Here is a 22108-nt window from a genome sequence, read left to right on the forward strand (position 1 = left end):
AATTTGAAAGCTGCTAAATTGTTCGTCAAATTAGGCTGCTACAATCCAATGTATTGGCAGGATCTATGCCTTTGTCAAATGGTGAAAGTAGAATCACACTGTTGTGACGTAAGCTCCATCGCTTGTGGTGCAACAGCATGATGCTGCTTTCACCATCTGCCCCTCTCCAAACTCTGCATATGCCTCTGGTCCAATGCTTTTGGTGATGGTTAAAACAGGCTAACACTTTCCAAGCAACAGATTTCAGTTCTAGTCTGTAGATTTCTGTGAAGTGGGCTTTTGAATACCCTTGCACATGGTTACACCCCAGCTACTTACTTCCCAAAGCTCACTCTTTAAATGGTCAGCCTGATTTCTGCAGCAAAATATATATCATTTACACTTAGCTTTGCTACCAGAATTAATATCTGATAGAGCAAATTAGAATACCCTCATCCACTATATGCAACTTTGCTCAACAGGGTAATTCTATGGCTGGATTCTTAGAACATTCTGGCAGAAGAAGACCTGTAGGAATGCAGTTGCCTCCCATCCTGCTGAAAAGTATAGAAGCACATGAAAGGAGTTCTCTGCACCAGTGTGTTAACTCAATTTCGTGTGTGTGGCTACTGTTGTTTATAAGAATTTCTGGAAAGGGTTTATGGAAAGGCAACTGTTGTGGGAGCACCCACAACAACTTGGGTTACATAAATATCAGGTTTCAAACAGACCTTCCCTCTGTTTAGTGCTCCCTTGCCATCTCTCCTTTCCCTTCCCTTCCCTTCCCTTCCCTTCCCTTCCCTTCCCTTCCTTATCCATTGCTGTAAACTGCCTATTTATTCTTGAGTTTCTTGTCATTATTTTACTTCTTTGACAGTTCCATATTACTCCCCTCTTTTATTCCCTCTTTGCTAAAACTGTTAACATTTATTTTTCCCTGCTTGATTTCCCTTTTGATTACATACAGAGTCTTCCATTGTTCTGGAGTGAATAACGTAACTAAATTCAGCAGGAGGAATGCTGCCAACATAATCTTCGGGTACATGTAGAAATAAAAACAATTGAATGCTGAGTTGTTATTTCCACTTCAAATTGAGGGGAAAAAAAGACACTCCTACATGCTAAGAGCAAAATAATTCCAGATTAAATAAATAAGAGCAACTTATGTGTCAGAAATGGTACACTTAATAAGTTATACAGTATTCTCTCTATATAGCAGGGAGTGATTCTGTATTCCAGAAGTTTAGGGTTCCATATCCTGTTAATATTTGGAAACTCAAGACAGTTTGCTTATTTCTGGAGATTAATATTATTTAGTTTCCTCTATTATTTGAACATCTCTAAAATTGCATTATTTTCCATTAATGTTTTTTAAAATACTTTTTAAAAAAATTATCGTAAGTAGAGTTCACATAAGATTCATCCTGATTTTATAAATACTGCACAGACCCATACATTTCATCTTTGGTGGAAAACAACCTGCTGACTTTTGGTACAAGTTTCAGCTTGACCAAGCAAAGATCAGGAGCAGAAATATGTTTCCCAAGCCAAGCACCTTTCAAAGACTAGCCAAGCAAAAGCAGGAGCTAAAAAAATAGGATGAGTTTGGTGCAGTGGCTAAAAGAATGACATGTGCCCCACAAATTCCTAATTTTACATCTTTTATCTACTACTGTAATGGTATATAAGAATGACCTTGAGGGACAAAAGGAAGAGATGTTGCCTAGGGAACACTCAGATAAAAGAAGGAGGAGCCCGCAGCTGCTTAACTGTCAGACAAAGAAACTTAGGAAGGATCCACCCTAATTGATCAGGCTGTAAAAGAGACAGCAGGAAATTTGTACTTTCAGACTTGTAAGTTTCTGTTAATGTAGTCTTACAATGAAGTAGAATTAACTCATCTGGTTGTGTTTCCTGTCTGGTTTACCTGGTTTACACAAACTTGATTGCAATCAAACGACACTGCCATTAAATGACTTAAATACCTCAGTATGCTTCTACATAGCTACTGCCTTACCCCCACTAGCCCCCAAAACATTTCTACACATTTTACACCACACTGCAAGTGTCTCACAGTTGCCATTTCTCAATTATCAGTAGTCTACATGAGTAAACTGCAGCTGATCACTGAAAGAGCATCCAACCAGCACCCTGTTCCGCTCCCATCTTTCTATTGCCTCACTGCAGTTATCTTCCCAGCTGGGGAGAAGAGGAACCCAGCTCATTCACTTTAAAAAGCATAGTGAAATGTTATACTAATAAGCCACCATGTTATGTTGACTTCAGCAAGGTAGGGAGGAATCAATGAGCTGGGAGATGAGACACAGCAAGAGTTCTTGTCAATGGAAAACTGTCTGCCTTGCAGCTCCATCTTTCCTTGTTATGCCACTGCTCAGCCAGAACTTTAACAGAAGAGCTTCTAAATAGCTCCATTATCATGAGAACACAAGGGCACGTATTGTATAAAGAGGCCCTTAGTCCCAAGACACATATATTTAAAACATGAGGATAATAAAAATGTTGCAGCGGAAGATGTGTACATTCTCAGAGACTATATAAATCTTCAGAAGATTCATGAAAATGTATGGGAGATTATGGAGACAATAATTAGGAACCCTGCCCTGGATCCAAACAACCCTACAGACTTTTTGGATGCCTCTATGCAGATACTTCACTATGCTAATATAAGCCACGTATAGTTACAGGCCTCTTTCCTCATGTCCAGCCTTCAAAATGGGAATAAGAATAGCAGTTCTTTGACTTCACACTCTAATTTCTATCATGAAAACTTTGGGTAGGGATGAACTATGACTTTTGAGTCTCTTCTTCTGATTGGGTTAATATATTCCTCAAACCAGTGCTTATCAAATGCATATATCATACTAAGTCAAAAAGAATTACTCTAAGCTGTGAATATAATTTCTTCTGACACTTGGTCCTGACAACTTTGCTTCTTCTTCAGAAACTGATGAATCAAACTGCTTTCTGCAATGATTAGCCATTAGTTCACCTTCACCAGTATTATCTACTCTAACTGGCAGAAGCTCTCTAGAGTCCCCTGACTGCTTCCTGAAATCGATTATCTTGTCTATGAGAGATGAAAATTAGGATCATATTCATGAGCAGATTACAGTCATGTTCCAACCCTATTCACATTTTGCACTGACCCATTTAAATCAATGAAGCTTAAGTCATAAAATAGGTCAGGCAAGGGGAACCTGTAGTTTCCCTGATATTTGTTGAAGTTTCCAGCAACTCCAGACAATGTTGAGTAAGTTCAGATACGGAATCCTGAGAGTTGTAGTTTAGTAGCACCTAGAGGATAGTAGTTCTTCTCTATATTTATCTAATGGTAAAAGGTCAAGGTTCCTTCAAGCTGAGCTCAAATCCCTGTGAGTACATGAATGCAACCATGTAATTTCCTTGGCTGCAATATGAAACTGGTTTGCTACTGCCATCCTCTGGGACCTCTTTAGCCTAGCCTACCACCCTGGGTTTTCCTAGTGGTCGCTCACCAAAGTGCTAACTATGCCTGACTCTACTTAGCTTCCAAACTAGACAATGTCAATAAAGAGTCTACAACATCAGTTGCATGTTGCCTCGCCCAACTCTGATTGCTAACAAGGCTAGGAATGGGCAATGAACAGCACAATTATATTAAGACATACACTCAGTTTATCTAAATAAGAGCAGCAATATAGACACAACAACTTGGTGACTCTTTAAAGTCTAGATGAATCTTGAGTAGGATCACCCTTCAAATACGTGGACTTCAGTTTCTGGAATTCCCCTGTACTATGCCCAGGTTACGGAAGGTTGCTTTAACCCTATGAAGTTAGGTTTCTCAAGACAGAATTGTGAAAATATATTTGTATTTCCTTAATGACAAGTCCAAAACACTCATAACAAGATCACAATGCATAATTTGTTTTCACTATTTGCTATTATTCATACTATACAGCGTTAAGGTTGTTTAGAATCATAGAACATAGTAAGAGGAAAAGCTATGTTATGTATTTGCAACAAAAGAACTGGTTTATTTACCACTTTTAAAATGCTTTCCTGTGATACTCAATGGAAGTTATAATCCAAAGAAATATTAAGTAGAGAAAATTAATACAGGCCAAGGAGGCAGCCTCTTAATATGCTAATGGAGGCTGAGTTATATAGTAGGAATAATAGGACGAAAATATGAAGGTGTAATTCTAAACATTCTTAATTAGAGGTTCAGCTGAATGCTGTAGGTTACTAGTAGTGATGGTTCAAGGTTGATGAATAAACTTTACATAGAAACAAAAAATAATCCTCAAATCAAATTCATGGGACCTTCATATGAACATGAATACATGCTCAAACTTGGCACATAAAAACACTTTTTCAGATATTTGGGTTTCTGATTTCACAGGAACACAGTATTTTAATTGGTAATTGAATTTTGCTGATGTACCCACTTAAAAAAAATTGTAATTGCTTTTATATACTCAGATCAGCAAACAAAACCAAATCCCATTATTATATTTAACAGTTAATAAAATAGTTACAAGCACACTCACTTAATTCTTAATGAATATATATTAATTCTGCAACAAGCACATAAGAAACACTTTGAGTTTTGTAATTATTTCTTTGTGTATAAAGAGTTTTTATAGCAGCTTTCCAAATAATTTCCTCTTTCATGTCTTTACCTGTTCTTTAATTCATTTTTTTCTTACCACATATGACATACAAATTTATTCATTTATCTATCAAATTTATATGGCCACCCTTTTCACAAGAAGTGACTCTGGGTGGCATACAGCAAAAAAGTACAAAAACAATAAACATGTCAAACGCAATCATATTTAAAAAGTAAACACACACACGCATATACACACAAGAGTTTTGATCAGCAATGGAGCCACCTCAAGATTTCACTGGTCCCCTGAGACCCATTGGTCCCCTGCTGACAAAGCCAGGTCTTGAGGGACTTCCGGAAAATAAGGAGGGATGGAGCTGACCTCACATTGAGGGGGGAGAGAGGGAAGAATGTTCCATAAGGCGGGCGCCATGGCAGAGAAGGCCCATCTCCTCGGACCCGCCAACTGTAGTTCCCTGGAAGACGGAACCCGCAGCATGCCTCTCTTGCTGGATCTGATGGGACGAGCAGATGTAATTGGGGAGAGGCAGTCCCTCAAAAAACCCAACCCTATGCCATGAAGAGCTTTAAAGGTCAAAACTAGCATCTTGAATTGGACCTGGAAGCAGACTGGCAACCAATGCAGCTTGTGAAGCAGAGGTGTAACATGTGCTGTTTTAAAAGCACACATAACCGCTTGCGCTGCTGCATTTTGCATCAGCTGAAGCTTCCGGATACTCTTCAAGGGCAGCCCCACATACAACGCATTACAGTAATCCAATCGGGAGGTGAGTAGGGCATGAATAACTGTGAGCAGAGCCCCCCAGTCCGGGAATGGGTGTAACTGGAGCACAACATGAAGCTGTGCAAAGGCCCTCCTAGCCATGACTGCCATCTGCTCTTCAAGCAGGAGTTGTGAATCCAGGAGGATCCCCAGGTTGCACACTGGGTCTCTCTGGGGTCGTACAACCCCATCCAGCACCAAAGATGGCATAGTCCTAGAACCGGCAGGCCCCAAAACCGAAAGCTAGTCAGTCTTGCCAGGGTTCAGCTGAAACCTGTTGTTCCCCATCCAGAACCTCACAGCCTCCAGACACCGGGATAAGATGTCCATAGCATTGCTTAACTCACCATGGGCAGAGATGATCTCACCCAACGGCCTCATGTAGATGTTGAATAGGAGTGGAAAGAGCACCAAACCCTCCAGCACCCCATATAGTAGGAGCTGGGAGCTGGATCTCTCCTCACGAATCACCACCGACTGAAACTGACCCTGGAGAAAGGAGGTGAACCAGCACAACACGGTGCTGCCCACCAGGGCCGCAACTGGGGGGGCCAAGCAGGGCATGTGCCCCGGGTGCCATGCTAGGGGGCACCAAAATGAGTGCGGGGGGGCACCAAAATGGGCATGGAATCCATGTTTGCCCCGGATGACACAGACCCTAGTTGCTGCCCTGCTGCCCACCCCCAATCGCCTGAGCTGATCCAGAAGGATACCATGGCCGATGGTATTGAAAGCTTCAGAGAGGTCAAGTAGGGCAAGGATGGATGCACAATCCCCATCCTGCTTTTGCCACAAATCATCTAAAAGCACGACCAATGTTGCTTCTGTGTCATACCCAGATCTGAATCCCAACTGAAAGGGATCCAGATAATCTGTTTCATCCAAGGTCCTCTGAAGCTGCTGCGCCACCACCTTCCACAGAAAGGGGAGGTTAGATACTGGACAAAAATTGTCCAGCATAATGGGATTTGGTGATGGCCTTGAGTAGGGGGTGAACCAAGGTCTCTTTAAGAGATAAAGGAACAACCCCCTCGTACAAGGAAAAGTTCACTACTGCAGAACCCACTCACACAACACCCCCCTGGGCCGCTTTAACTAGCCAAGAGGGGCATAGATCTAAAGAGCAGGTAGATGAGCTCACAGTCCTAATGACCCTGTCCACTTCTTCAGGCCCAACAGGTTCAAACCAATCTCAGATAACTGGGCAAGACTCCTCCCTAGGCATCTTCTCCAGACCTGCAACAAGGCTGGAGTTCAACTCTGAACAAATTTGAATTGGCTTTGTCTGATAGATGAACAAATTCTTCCACTCATCCCTGCAAGAGATTCTCTGAGCGCCCTCTACCCAAGATGGCACGTGTCACCCGAAATGAGGCTGCAGGATGGCAGTCTGTGGACACAATAAGGCTTTGCCACCCTAATCGCCACAAGGTAGGCCTTAATAGCAGCTCTAACCCATGTTTGGTTAAGTTCATCCTTCATTGAACACCAGTGATTCTCTAGACATCTCTCTTTTCATCTCCCTCAGCTCCTCCGTGAAGCACAGAGGTTGATGGGACCATGAGAGGGGCAAGGTTGCATGGGTGCAATCCAATCCAAAGCCTTGACCGCCCTCCTATTCCAAGCGGCAACCAAGGCTTCAGATGGACTGTGCAGCAGACCAGCAGGAACAACCCCCAGCTCCCTCTGAAACCCACCCAGGTCCATCAGTCACCAGGGGCAGACCAAACTAGTGTACATTTCTGTTGGATATTCTGTCCTTATTCTCCTACTGTTTACAATTTTATAACTTGTACAGCATCTTATAGAAACGATACATTCCAGTCTTAAGTAGTTTGTCAATTATCCGAGATCAGGGATGAATAATTTGAAGGACTGAGTGTTGAATGATATGTCAGGGGTTGCAGTTGGACAAACAGAAGGGACCAGGACAAGTTTTTAAAAAGGAAATCCTTTTAACATAGACAAAGCCTTTAACACAACTGTGAAAAAACTGTAAAATAATTCCCCAAAGAGAACCAGTTTGGTGTAGTGGTTAAGGTAGCAGGCTAGAAACTGGGAGACTGAGTTTTAGTCCTGCCTGAGGACAAAGCCACTGGGTGACCTTGGGCCAGTCACTCTCACTCAGCCCTAGGAAGGAGGCAATGGCAACCCACTTCTGAAAAACCTTGTCAGGGAAACCGCAGGGACTAGCCCAGGCAGTCACCAGTCAAGACTGGCACCAAAAAAAAAAAAATCCCCAAACTTATTACAGTTGATAACATGACAGTTTGCTCCTGAATTTAGCAGCAAACCATGTTGCTGTATTTTGGCAACCTACTGAGTATCACAGGGTCTGCAGGCAGCTCCCATACTGTCAGTGTCCATTTCACTCTAATCAGTAACTTACGGGGTCCCTCTCAGCTGTTTTTCTCTCCTTTGATAGCTAAGTATTTGGCACCCATTTGCCTTTCCTGAGTCACACTGTATATAGAAGAGAACATATGAGACTAAAAGGAGAGAGTTGCCATGCTATTCTAGGTCAGTAATTCCACATGTGACTCAGAAACAATTTCTTACCCTCTTCCAATGTTTCCTTACTATATTTTACTGAAATAAGGCACAGAAGCTGCTGTCTGGAGAAGAAAACCAATATGATAGGGCAGGACATTCTTAACATTTCCTTCTAGGATGGTCTGGTGCCCTAAAATTGTTTCTTTCATTGCAGGAGAAATAAAAACTGGTGGAAAGCAGTTATATAGGGAATTTCTGGGTTAAAAAAAAATTATAGAAGGGAGAGGAGGGAGCAGCCAAAATAAGCAAAATGGTGTCACAAAAGTAAATAAATAAGGCTTTGATTATGAGATTGTGCCTGCCATCTTGCCAACTATGACCCCACTCCACGGAGTAAAGAAAAAACATTAAAGAACAATTAATGTGACTATGCATTGTGTACAGTTGGCTCTCAGTTGAATGTATTTTGTACGCCTTCTTTTTTCCATTCCATTCACAGAATGATATGCATACATACATCTCAACTCCTGACCAAGGGACACTGTCCCAGTGCCTAAGGGTTATTGGGGTCTGATTGGGGACAACAGGCTTAAACTCAGTCCTGACAGGATTGAGTGGCTAGGTGTTCCGGATTCTGCCAGTACCACGGACTTTCCATTTTAAGCTCTGAATGGCACAGCACTTCCCAAGCCAAAACTGGTGCACAATATGGGGGGTTCTCAAAGAGCAGGTGGCAGCTGTGGCCAGTGGTGCCTTGGCCAGAACTGACCTTTCCTTCCCTGGAATAGGAATTCCTTTTCACAGTGATTCAAGCTATAGCCACCTCATGTATGGATTATTGCAATGTGTGGTACATGGGGCTATCCCTGAAGACCATTCAGAAGCTGCATCTGGTCCAGAATAGAGTGGTGCAGGTACTTATGGGCACACCTGGGTACATCCATGTAAAACACCTGCTGCTTGAACTGCACTGATTACTACTAAGCATTTAATGGGTGCTGGCTGTAACCTTTAAAGCCTTTCATGGCATAGAGCCTGGCTACCTGAGGGACTGCCTTTCTCCCACTGTTTCTGCCAATCCGGTAAGATCTGACAGAGTGGGCATGGTCCAGATCCCATCTTTAAAACAGTGTTATCCGATGGGACTCAGGTGGCATGCCTTCTCTGTTGTAGTGCCTGCCCTCTGGAATAGTTTCCCCAACTCTGCCATGCTTTTCCCCAGGCAGTAGGTAGGAAAGGGTGTGCCATTGTCAGGAATTTTACTGAACCGTTTAGCATTTTACTCCCTGATTATAGATCGCTTTTAATTGTGCACAACCCAGAGTTGCTATGAGTGGAGCAGCCTATAAGTTTGATTTCTAAACAAATAAATATTCATATAATGCCATTCAGTAGAAGCAGCATTAAATGATCTCAGCAATTCTAGTTTTTAACCGAAGTAATATAGATGAATTATAATCTAAAGCAGATGTGGGTAACTATTAATTTTCTTCCACCTACATTGGTATAGAGGACATTAATGTGCCCAAAACCTTTAAAAAGTAAATTTGAATTTTGAAGAATAACAGTTTGCCTTCCCAAATGGCACTGACACAAATAATATAATTAGATTATATTTATTAGGGAGCATTAAAATATTTAGTCTGATTATGCTCAAATATCTACTATAGAATTTTCTGTTTAGCAAAGGCAAAGAAAGAAATGAATCAAGGTAGGACAATACACTAAAACATCCTATGGTATAATTCAGGGGCTTGGGGTTTGGTTTTTCTCACAATCATTGTGCTTAAAAAGAGACAGTGGATTAAGATGAGGAGGGGAAAAAAAAACAGGATTACCTCAAAGCAACAGTCTTTCCATTCCTGTGTGTGCACATCACCTGCCTGGTCTGATATCCAATTTGTATGTCCCAATATTTGTTCTCCTGTCTGTTCTGCCTGTTACGATTCCTCTTCTTCTTAATTAATTCCCGGGCTTCTGGATCCCGAATGTTTTTCTCCTTCTCCTTCTCCTTGTTCTTCCCACGTTTCCTCGCCTGTCTGATGTGCCGCAAGTGAGGAATTGAACAGGTACTCCATGGCCCCACGTTCAGGCTATACATGTTTTCTTCAGTGGCGCAGGGGGGTAAGCTGCAAGCCTGAAAGTCTGTCAGGTTGGGACAGGCAGAGCCCCCATACCGAGGGGGAGCAACAATATGGCGAAAACGATAGGAGAGCCCTTTGCCACAGCTCTTAGAACACTCTGCCCAGGCTGAGAACTCAGATACGATGCAGTCCTGCCGGCAAGGGATGAGGCATCCCTGTTCTAGCTGAGGTTTCGGCTCAAAGTGTTCACATATTGTGTCCTCAACTATCACACCATTTGCTTTTTGGATACAAATAATATCTCTCCTCTGAATTCCTTCTTCCCCCTTCACACATACGGTTGTTTTTTCAACGCTTTTTGAAAGAATTGGCTGACACTGGTTCCAGCTGCCTAGTTGCCAGTCATACAGTTCCTTGTGCCAGTCACAAACTCGGAAGCAATTCTGTTGGTTGTCAGGTCTCTCTGCCTGCTTGCAATTTGTGAAGAGTGTGGCCCATCCTTCCACATGAGCACACCATATAGCTCGACTTTGGATACCTCCTGGGCCACATTCATCTCCCATACACCTGCCCCATGGACCTAGAAAAAATGGGAAAAAAAATGGACACTGACATATCTTATACCTAATAATTGAGACCTGAATAGAAATACAAAGAGTTGGAAGTATAACATTCCCAGAATCCACATGTTAATCGTGGTTACTTGCATATTACACTGTACATGAAAAAACTATTACATGAATGTAGTTCAGTCCATCTGTTTTCTTCTCTTTCTATGGATTAAGAAAGTGTTTGGCTGTTTTTTCTCTTAAAGTTGAATGAATGAAATATTTTAAGAGTCAATAACCTTTTCTACTGGCAGAGATCAACAATGACTTTGTGTGACTTTATGGTTACCAAATAAATATAAATGATTACACACACACACACACACACACACAGTTTCATCATGTATTGTATGTTGTCACCTGAAATTTGTTGAGCTCTTATACAAGAACACAGAGAATTTATAAGATTTAAGAATCACATGAGATTTTGAGCCATTATTATTGTGGTCGTTATTGTTGTTATTATTATTATTTTGGAAGTTAGTGGGTGCCACCTAGTGGTCTTGCTCATTTGCAGTTCTTGGACTGCTGCAAGTATTCATTGGTCTTCAGCAAGTCTATAGATCATTGACTGGCACACGTTTTAATGCAAACTTGAAATACAGATATTAAGGAAACAGAGGATTCAGTTACCATGTTGCGTATCAGAGGTTTTAAAGCACATATTCAGCTACTGAAGAAAAAGATACCATAGTCAAATGTTTCGCTGAGATTCTTAAAACCATCACATCCTTGAGAACATGTCAGCTGACGGTGGCAGATTCAGCACTTGAACACTCCTGTCTGTTTGAGGCAGATTAAACTTGAATTAAGGTTTTCAAAGTTTTGCTAGATACCCAACAAAATCAATGTATGCTTTATGTACAAATTCATTTCAGGAAGATTACCCTGGTTTATCTCAAACTGAGCTTCCACAAACAGCTAATTGTTGCTTTGTTTATTCCATTTTGTACATATTTATTTTATGTACACCAGGACTACAAAGTCCTAGAAGGAACAGTAATTTCCTACAGAATTTTACTGAACAGCACTACCCAAATTTGTAAGGAAAAAAATTGTATTAAAAAATTCAGACAATCACCTTGAAAAGTAAAAGCTGAACACAAAAGCTAAACTCTTCCTTTCATGCTACAAGCCTCTGTCTTAGCACATTTTTACACCTTTTGTTCACATTTTAACCGGACCTTCTTTAACAGATGAGAGACTGTTGCCAGTCTAGTCCAGATGACAAGTTGTAGCTTTTGTGCATCAGAATTTTCAAGTGACCCAACCCACACTCAAAAGGGAGTACAGCATATCAAACAGTTCTCAGTGGCTTAAAACCTGTCAGCCCCCAAACCGAATCTGGGTAAACCAATAAACTGACATTACTATGGAATGTTGCAAGACTTAAGAGCAGGAAAGAAAATGCTGTCCAGTGTTGACCTGCAAAAGATGATAAATGGTTTTAGCTGTGGCTCTGATGGCACCTCAGGCTTATCATAGGTTTAAGAGGTCCACAAAATATACTACAAATGCAGCATGTTCAGAAGCTAGAGGGGGTTTTGATAGAGTATTTTACAATCTAGTCTTATGAGCTGTGGCTGAGCTTCAGCAGGAGATTGTAAAAAATAATTAGTAAGAGAAACAGAAGAGCAACTGGAGGAATTAGAATTCAAGAGAAGAAAAGTAGTTTAGTGGTAAGGAATGACAATGATCCCTGGTTTAATCTCCAATATCTCAAGATTAGAGTGGCAAAATATTCACACCTGAAATCCTACCAAGCTTTTCCCCAGACATTTGGAATGATCAATAGCAGAATTCTCTGTGAGTTGGCTGGCACAGTGCATCCTGAGGTAGGATAGCACATTATTCCAGAGGGCAGGTGCCACAAAAGAGAAGACACATGTTCCAGGTCCCTTCAGAAGACATTGCTTAATAGATGGGATCTGGAGCAGCTAAAACCATTTATCATCTTGGGCAGAAACAATGGGAGAAAGGTGGTCCCTCAGACAGCCAGACCCTATACTATGAAGAGTTTTGCAGGTAAACTAGCACCTTGAATCACACCTGGAAGTTTGCACAGCAGGGATGTTACTTGTGTACATCAAGACCCACTCATAATGGCTTGTATTGCCACATATTGACCAGATGTAGTGTCACAGGCAGACCCATATAGATCACATTAAAATATAGTAGTCCATGTGTGATATGATAAAGGAATGAATGACTGGGAAAGGAAACTTCCAGTCTAGGAAGGAGCACAAATTCTGCACTGGGCATATCTGGGCAAAGGCCCTCCTAGCCACAGCTATCACTTGCAGGAGCTGCAAGTCCAGAAGAACACCCAAGTGATATGCCAGTTGTCTGGGAGAACGTGACTCCATTTAGAATTAAGATGGAAAATCCATGTTACCAGAAGAACCAGGAACACACAACTACTTAGTTTGTTAGAATTGAGCTTAAGCCTGTTCTTCCCCATCCAAACCCCAACAGCATCCAGATACTGGGACAAGACCTTGACAATATAACTTGGTTGACCTGGGATTGAAATATACTGTACATCTGGGTATCATCAGCATCTTGATGATACTTGATCCCATGTTGATAAATGATTTCACCTAGTGGCTTCATACAAATGTTAAACAATAGGGGCAGGAGTGTAGAACCCTCTGGTATCCCACCAGTCAGGGGTCTAAGTCTCAACCTTTTCCTCCCCGCCACAAACACCAACTGCAACTGGCCATGGAGAAAGGAAGACCATTGCAATACTGTGCTTCCCACTACCAATCCCTACGATCAGTCCAGAAGGATACCATGATTGATAGTTTCAAAAGCTGCTGAGAAAGCAAGGATAGTCAGGACAGTAACACCCTCATCCTGGCTCCAGGAGAAGTCATCAACAGGTACAATGTTGTCTCCATATGTCTCAGCCTGAGACCCAACTGAAAAGGGTCCAGATAATCCATTTCCACTGAGCCATCTGATTCTGAAACCCAACCACCTTCTCAACAAAACAGGGAAGTTGGAGTTGAATGAAAATTGCCTAGAACTGTTGATTCCAGGAATGGCTTCTTGAAAAAGGGGCACAGTACTGCCTCCTTCAAGGCAGGTAGCAACACTCCTCCATTCAAGGATGCATTCACCACCTCCTGGGAAATCTTAACTAGCCATAGAAGACATGGATCTAAGGGACAGGTGACTAGGTTAACAGTCCCAAGGACCCTGTCCACTTCCTTAGTAATCTAACTCTGAAAATGTCATTGTGCCCCTCTCCCTCCCTAGCAGTGAACTGATCACCTTAAGCAGAGCTGCTGGCCAGCTATTCATGGACATAATATGAATGGAAAAACCAGTATATTTTGCTGCTATTATTATGGCTGATCACACAGTCAGCCAGATGTTTAGACTGGATTTGGCATTTTTATCCATCTATCAAGTCCTTCCCAAGGACCTGGGATAGGCAGGTGTTGTTGTTTAATAATACTAAAGGTATCATCGCAGGAGGTAAGCTGTTCCAAGTAAAGCTGCCTTTTGCAATTGACTGATGGTGATTTTGTCAATGCTGATGGTGTTCAAGTGGTGCCTCAGATGTTTTGGAATTGCACCCAAGATGCCTATTACTATTGGTACTATCTTTGCTTTCTTTTGCCATAGTCGTTCTACTTTTATTTGCAGATATTTGCATTTTGTGATTTTCTCCAGTTCTATTATTACTATTATTATTATTTCCCACTTTTTAAAAATATATAACTCAAGGTGGTGAACAGACCTAATATTCCAGCCTCCTACTTTACTCACAACAGCAGCAAAGTGGGTTGGGCTGAGAGAATACTAACCCAAAGTCACCTAGCTGGCTTTCATGCTTAAAGGAAGCCTAGAACTCACAGTCTCGCTGGCCAGCATCTTAACCACTACACCAAAGTGGCTCTCATATCACTACAAGGTAATTCCTACTGTGGTATCTTACACACATTTGGTCAGATTTGCTCTTCGTCTTTCTTACTTTCTTAACTCTAGGTATGTCCTTGATTGTGTCATTTCCTGGAGCTCCTCAGAAAACCAGAGTCTCAGGGTCAATAAACACGGAGAGGCCACACAGATGTAATAGCCAGTGATGATTTCAAGCAGCTCAGGCAAGGATGTCACCATGCAGCAGTAATTAGTAACTAAGAGGAGGTTTATTAAACTGATCTGGTGTGATGTGATAACAGGATCAACAGCTGCCTATGCCAAGTACACTACAACTCTTTTAATTTCCTCATTCTGTGCATTTTCTTGCAATCTATTCATTATTTCATCTGCCCTACCAACTGATGACACCTTCATCTGCATTCTAATATAACTGTAAACTGAATGCCTGCAGATTAAAATAGCTATAAACAATAAACTTATTTTAGACTCTTAAGAAAATCATTGAGTGATATGAGTTAATGCTGTCTGGATAGTGAGAATCCAGATTTCAGATCTATATTTTCATGAGGTCAAAATAAATTTAATTTTATCTTTCTCCAAATGGGGAAAAAAACTGATCTAGAAATACTAGTATTTTGTGGCTTGTAGGTAAGCAAGTACTGTGGATACTGTATAATGCTTTCTACATGGAAATAGGAGATAAAGAGGATTTGACAGATTATGAATTAACCTCAGATTTAAGAATAACTCAAAAATAATATTTCTGAAAAGCTTTCTATTTTTATCACAAGCAAAGACAATGCTGATGCTTACTGGTTGCATCAGATTTATATTTTAAAGCTACAGTTTTACTGAAGTACAGTTTGGAGTACTCTTAATAGTTTCAAACCATTTCCTTTATATGGAACACTTACTGTCAACTCAAGGTTTTGAGGACCTTCTCATAAAGGGATTGGAAATATAGCACTTTTAGACATTATAACTCATGTGCCTCTCCCTAGATAGTATTTGATAGAGCGGACCGTGTTAGATGGTTATATGATGGTTAACTGATGCACTCTCTGTATTAGTATAATGATAGGAATTTTACTATTTTACTATTCAAAAAATGGCAAAGAAAGTAATTCGACACATACACACCCCATGCAAAGATCAAAAACGAAGGCCATTGGGGCAATTAGCGGACATTGTTCAAGAGTTGATTCAGCTGCTCAGCACTAATTCCCAGACCTCAATGCACAGGAAGCAATAAACTAGACAATAAGAGCAAACAGTTAGCTCTAATTATGGCACAGAACCCTGAAAAGTCTTAATAATACTTCAATCATACTTAACAGGTCAGTGTTGCAGCCAGATTTACGTACAATCAAATCATGGAAAATCAGGCCAGAAAAAGTCAACAAAGGAGAACCCAGAAGATATTGGACCTCAGTGATCTGACAGCTGCACTTTATGGGTTCTCTCTAAGAGGTAAACTCACACAGAACAACAGTTCTAGAGGAAAGGGCTGGGAGGGAGGCATAGACTGAATAACTCAGACAGCAGTGTAGAAATGATTGATCGTTTAACATTTAGGGGAAGACTGGATCTTGTAGCTTTACTGGAGATGAATTATAAAAACTGAAATGCTTTCAAATTTAAATAGAGTAGGATGGAAGGGAAAGAACAGAGATCAGAGAACTGACGTGGCCCCAGTATCTATGTGGCATAGCAAATGAGGCATAGGGATACAGAAAAAGACCTTCAATTGCAGATGAGAAAGTTCTGAAGAGCATGAATACAATATCCTATAGCTCCAGAAGGGCTTCACATGTGGCAAAATGAGCAGTGTCATGATGTTATCTGGCAGAACAATAGAACACGATATAATAGGCAAAGCAAATAGAAATTGGCCTGTACAGCTGTCACTCAGTATTTCATTCTTGTTGTATACCACACTTATTTTCACAATATTTAAAACAGTAATTTTTCAAATCGGAAGTTCAGGCTATTCCTTTTTTGTGAGCTTACAGATAAGAACTATAATTACGTTTTTTAAATCTCTCTCTCGCTGTCTCTCTCTTTCACACACACACACACACACATAATACCAAAGATATTCTAATAAATAAAAGTAATCATGGTACAAAAAAAAGCGAATAGATTTACATTATTGACCTAAGTTTACTACCAGGATAAAATATATTCTACTTTATTTGCATGGAAAATAGTGATTCTAAGGCCCTTGTATAGTTAAATATACCTTTACATTAAATCCATAAGTAACTAGAAAAGGAATTAACCTTATAACCTTTAAATCACATTGCTTTTCCTCATTGGATGTACCAAACTTACAATAATATTCACATGCTGCCCAGGAATAAGAGAGAATAACCTCTGAATGAATGAATGAATGAATGAATGAATGAATGAATGAATGAGAATAAGAATACCCTCTGAAAGCAAGCAGAAAAATGCATTTCATCCACTGTAATAATAAATTAGACACTATTTGTTCCCTTTGCAATCCATAACAAATATTAATACAGTCAGGAACACTCTGTCCTGGCATACATGTTTTGATGTGTAGGCACTATTTTATGCCTGAGTACACTTAGACCCTCAATCCCTTACTTGCAGCTTGAAAATGCTATAGACCGTTAGCAGAAATATTACAGACATCTGCTTCTCTTTTCCTCTTAAGTTTAGTTGGAACAATCAGAAGAACATATCATAAAACAGACTCTGAAATGGAAAGTTACATTGTTTGTGAGGGGATTTGGGGACTAAATGTTTCCCATACTATTCATATGGCTGCCTATCTCACAAAGCAACTCAACCTATACACTTTCCTGACATGACATTCTTTCTGTCTTGGTTGTTCATCTGGAGAGGCTGACCTCACTACGTTCCCTGGCTCTATATTCCAATGGATATGGCTGGCAAGTTCTGTGTGTTATGGTCTGGTAGGACATTGTGTATGGTGCATGTTTATTTGTAGGATATGATTTTGAATTCAAATATGGATTTTTTTTTCAAATTTAGCAGTTGAGCCTCATTACTAACATTCTATTCTTGTTTGATATTTCAATGTTTTTTCTTTTATTTTCTGACATTTCTCTAAGTGGAGTCCAAATGAAACTGGTATTTTCTAATCCAATAATGGTATTATCATTTAACAGAAATACAGTGCTCTTTTCTCTCATTTTTGAGAAACATTAAAACCAACTGCCCCTATTCTGTCATACATTCCCATAAATGCCATACCTTGGAGGAACTAAGAAACAAATGACAAGTTACACTAATGCAAATTGAGTATGTCTCTTGAGAATTCCTCTAGCCAATGGAAATTCAAGGAGCACCTCACTCATCCCCACATCCATATATATTCATTTACATGAAGGCAAGTAAAACAAACTAAGGAGTAAAATCCTACAGTGGAAAGGAAGGTAGTACCCATTACCCATACTTCCATCCCTATAGCAGCAGCATCATTTATTCTTCCCTGTAATGGTTGCCCACCCCCAGCACTCAGACTCACAAGAAGTGGCTTAAATGAAATCTGATTTATTGAGGGAATTATGGCATATACAGAGAAAGCTGAGAATGAGCAAAAGCATGTGAAAATACAAACTAAATCCCCTTGCTTGAGAAGCAACCCCTCCCTCGCCCGGCCATAGCAACCGCCCCTTCCCAGGTGCTAGAAACCGTTAGCCTCCGCCTGGGAAAGCAACCTTGAATCCATGACCTAACCCAAACACATTCCAATACAGCAGCCAAGAGATAACACCTCAGTAGAGTGGAATTAGCCACCCACTCTTGAGAGTAACCCCCTCCAAGGAAATGGCATGCGAGGCGTTACGATGTACCAGGCACATTGAAACAGTGAACATGACATTCCCCTACAAATGAATGAAGTAACTCAAGTCCTACCTCCAACTACAGATTTGACCTGTGCACAATTGCAGCCCTATCCAATATAACAAAGTAACAGAGATATAGTCCTGGGAGGTCATCAAAACATCCAAGCTCTGATAGCCCCAATATACTGTATAGAAGGTATGCACTTTCTTTCCTTTCTATCTGGGTGTTCAAGGAATGCTGCAGAGTCTGGAGGCAGGATTAGACATCAGGAAAATGAAGACGCTGAAACTCACTCATATAGAAACAGAGATTCTGTGAGCTTAGAAATCAAGTCAATTTGGGGCTAACCACTAAAACTCTAAATTTAGGGGCGACAATTAGGCTTTCTAAAGAACTGACTTGATTTATATGATCTGTCAGTACTTTAAAATCAACATGACAGTTTCTACTAATACGCCCAAAAAATCTATTAAGCTGATGGGCACGAGACTTCTTAATGGTGGCCCATTCTTATGGTATCATTAAGGTTCTGTTGCTAAAATAGTATTTCAAAACACTATTCCAATTTGATGTTCTCTTTTATTGTTCTTAGTAATACTGCTGTGTAATTAGGATGAGAGGATGAGGCTGTTAGGTTCTGCTACTTATTCAGCTGTGTTAGTTTCAGAGTCCCACTACTCACTCCACCCAACTGATGATGTTCAGTTTCACCTCCTCCATGCACAACTCAACTTTGTTTCCCTCTTCCACCAGCAATCTGCCTTCAGCCTTCTCTTTTTATCTCTCTGTACTACAGGTGTGGTCCTTTGCTCTCTTCAAGTCCCAGGGGTCACAAAACCGGAAGAAAGGAAAACTCACATCAGCAGCATCAAGCCTTTCATTCCACATTAAGCATGGCTCAGAAAACTTAGCCAGCATGTCTAATGCAGACAGAACACTGATTCTTAACCAGAGGGGTATGGCACCCTAGACAACCAATCCACAACAGTTTGAAGTTATTCAGAATTCTTGAGAGAGGGGCATTCAAATAGGAGACATTTGGGATTTTGAATAGACATTTCTTCCTGCCTGTGGGTTCTATCTCTCCCTTCTCTCAACCCACAGCAATGAAGAATCAAACAGGAATCTCCCCTGTAACATAGTGAATATCAACCCAAAAAGGAGAATGCATTCTTTTTTCCATTCATAATGAGACTATGTATCAGTGCTTCCCAAACCTGGGTAAATTACCGAAAACTGGGTAAAAGTGTTTTTTCTTTGGATAACACGAACCCATTAAACTGACTTAAGGTGTTTTACCTACACTGGGTAAAAAGGACTTACCGATAAGCGGTTTTGGGTAATGAAGGAAAAAGTTTGGGAAGCACTGCTATATATGATGAATAGCCAAGAAAAAAAAAATTGAACAGACACAAAATTGCATTCAGTTTGTGCCAATGACAACCACTTAGAAAAGTGAGGAATGTAATTTGTGAATTTTGTATTTATTCTAACCTTTACTTTGATCAGCTGCTTTAATTTTCTCTAAAACCCTGACTTTAGACTTTAGCAGAGCTGGGCACAAATGGCCTTCCAAAATTCTCCATGAAATTTGTAGACAGAGAAATTGGGGAGATAATCTCTCTGTACCTCTCCAGTAGAAGGAGAAATTACCTAATAATTTATCAGGGGCAGGACTCTGCCTTACAGTGCTACTGAAACATCCCCATGATATTTTCTCATGATGGCTTTCCTTGGGATTTAGTTAAAAAATGGAAAGACAAGGAGGATCAACCACTGGAAAGATGAATATACAATGAAAGAAAGTTATGACAGTGCTAAAAAATAACTTTGTAACCAATCCTCGCATTTATGACTGTCACAGTGTCCCTCAGTGACATGAGCACTATTTGCATATTTTGCAACCAGAGCACATTTTTGCTTGCGACAAGCAGAGTTAATAGTGGTGGAAGTAAAATCATAGGTTGCGGTCACATGATTTTCCTCTTAGTGACCACATCAATTCATGTAACAACCAAAGGGGAAGTAAGGTTGTAAGCCCAGTCATTGTCATGTCATTTTCTACTTAGCAACTGCATTGCTTAGCAACCAAGTTGCTGGTCCCAGTTGTGGTCACTAAGCAAGGACTACCCATAATTGTATTCTACAGAATGAGTGAAGATCCTTTATTTCCAAAGAAAGGGAAAGGACCAGATTTTACTTACAAGAAACAAAAAGAGTAACCTTAAAAAAAAAAGCTAGTCAAATAGCTTCTGAGAGGGCATTTGTCTGAATTCTTCTTTTCTTCTGTGTTTCAGTTCTCTTTGCAGAAGGAGGCTAAGTCACTATTAGGGACACTATCAGAGGTCACATCCTCCAAAATCAATAATAAATTGGGTTAAAGATAAGTGTTAGATATAGTAAGTTCAATTAAAACAGCCCTTGACATGGATAATGAGTAGAGAGGTAGGGATAGATTGGGTCAAAGAAACACAGAACCTCCAGTCAAATTGGTGAACTGAAGATCTGTATCAGCTTAAATTGCAGTAGAAAACCTTCGATTTAAAAGTCTCCAAACTAACACAAAAAGGTCATCTTATTTAAGAAATATTGTTTCCTTAGTGTGCAAACAAATAAAAGCTCTGGAAATATTTTTCCAGACATTTTAAAATAAACTTGGGTATCATCTGATATCAACAGGAACCAAAAATTTCCTTTTCAATAGTTGCTAAAGTTATATTCAGAGAAAAACATGGCAACAGATATATTTAATTTCTTAGAAGCTGGCCTGCTGAAAATTTTTCAGTTTTCATTTAGACTTAGAAATAAGGTTAGCTGTAAACTCTGGATGACGAGCTGGATGCCCCTAGTTTGAATCTTTCACAAGGGATGCTCATAGCTATCTCCAGTCTCCATTGTCGAACTGGAGACAAAAGAGCCATACAGAAAATACAGTCTTTGAGATGATTAGTGGTGGATGGTAGTCACAGTGAGAGAGCCAGGAATCAGAAGCCAAGAATCATGAGCTAAGCTTCAGATATAGTAAAGACCTTTGTTACCCAGATGTCTCTGATCCAGAAACTTTCATGTTCCTTTCAAGTCATAGGTTTGTTTTTTTAAGTGGTTCACCCTGACAATGGATTCTGAACAGTGGGCTGCTATTCCACTACTGGTTCATTCTCAAAACAGTACTCTAGAAAAACTAACCACCTCCAGGCAAATCAGAGCTTAGCTATCCATGGTCTCCAGGCTCATTTTTAAGGTTCCCAGAGGAGCCCCAGATGGCACTGCTGAAATTGGCAAGCAAGCAAGCAAGCAAGCAAATAAATCCATCCACCTATCATGGTGGGATGTTTTTGTGTTTTGTTTTTATTATTTGTTCATTGTGCCATTTTTTAAATATATACTTAATTGTTGTTCATTGATATATGCCACCCTAAATCATGCACCAAGCAGGCAGCTATATCAAATAAATAAATAAATAAAACAAGCAAGCAAGCAAGTTTGGATGCAAAACTGGCACATTAAGGCTTTACAAGGTTAAGACACCAATTTTGGAACTCCACACCCTCCAATCTGACGAAAGCAATCAGGCCAAACTCTTTCAGATGCAACCCCAAAGATATCATTTTGTAACTGGGCATGTCCCTTGCAGCCCTTGAAGGAGAAAAAAATGAAATGAAATGAAATAAAAGTACAGTCCAGCCAAAGGAAAATGTCACTTCTCCTGCAAACAAAAACTTGCCAATGGACCATAATGCTGTGTTGCACCTAAATTATGCAGCATATAGTGCTTTGTAACAGGGCACTTTTCTATTGAAAATGAGCT

The 22108-nt window shown here is 40.3% G+C and overlaps 1 protein-coding gene across 1 annotated transcript in view; it reads right to left on the reverse strand.

The window, feature by feature from the left end:
- The window catches only part of THSD7A (thrombospondin type 1 domain containing 7A), a 225482-nt gene that overhangs the window by 129063 nt on the left and 74311 nt on the right, over positions 1–22108 (reverse strand). The window contains exon 2 of the mRNA XM_063303716.1: positions 9710–10535. Within this exon, the coding sequence (XP_063159786.1) occupies positions 9710–10535 (826 nt within the window). The remainder of the gene's footprint in view (positions 1–9709; positions 10536–22108) is intronic.

This window comes from Candoia aspera, chromosome 4 (genome assembly GCF_035149785.1).
Source record: "Candoia aspera isolate rCanAsp1 chromosome 4, rCanAsp1.hap2, whole genome shotgun sequence".
Taxonomy (NCBI): domain Eukaryota; kingdom Metazoa; phylum Chordata; class Lepidosauria; order Squamata; family Boidae; genus Candoia; species Candoia aspera.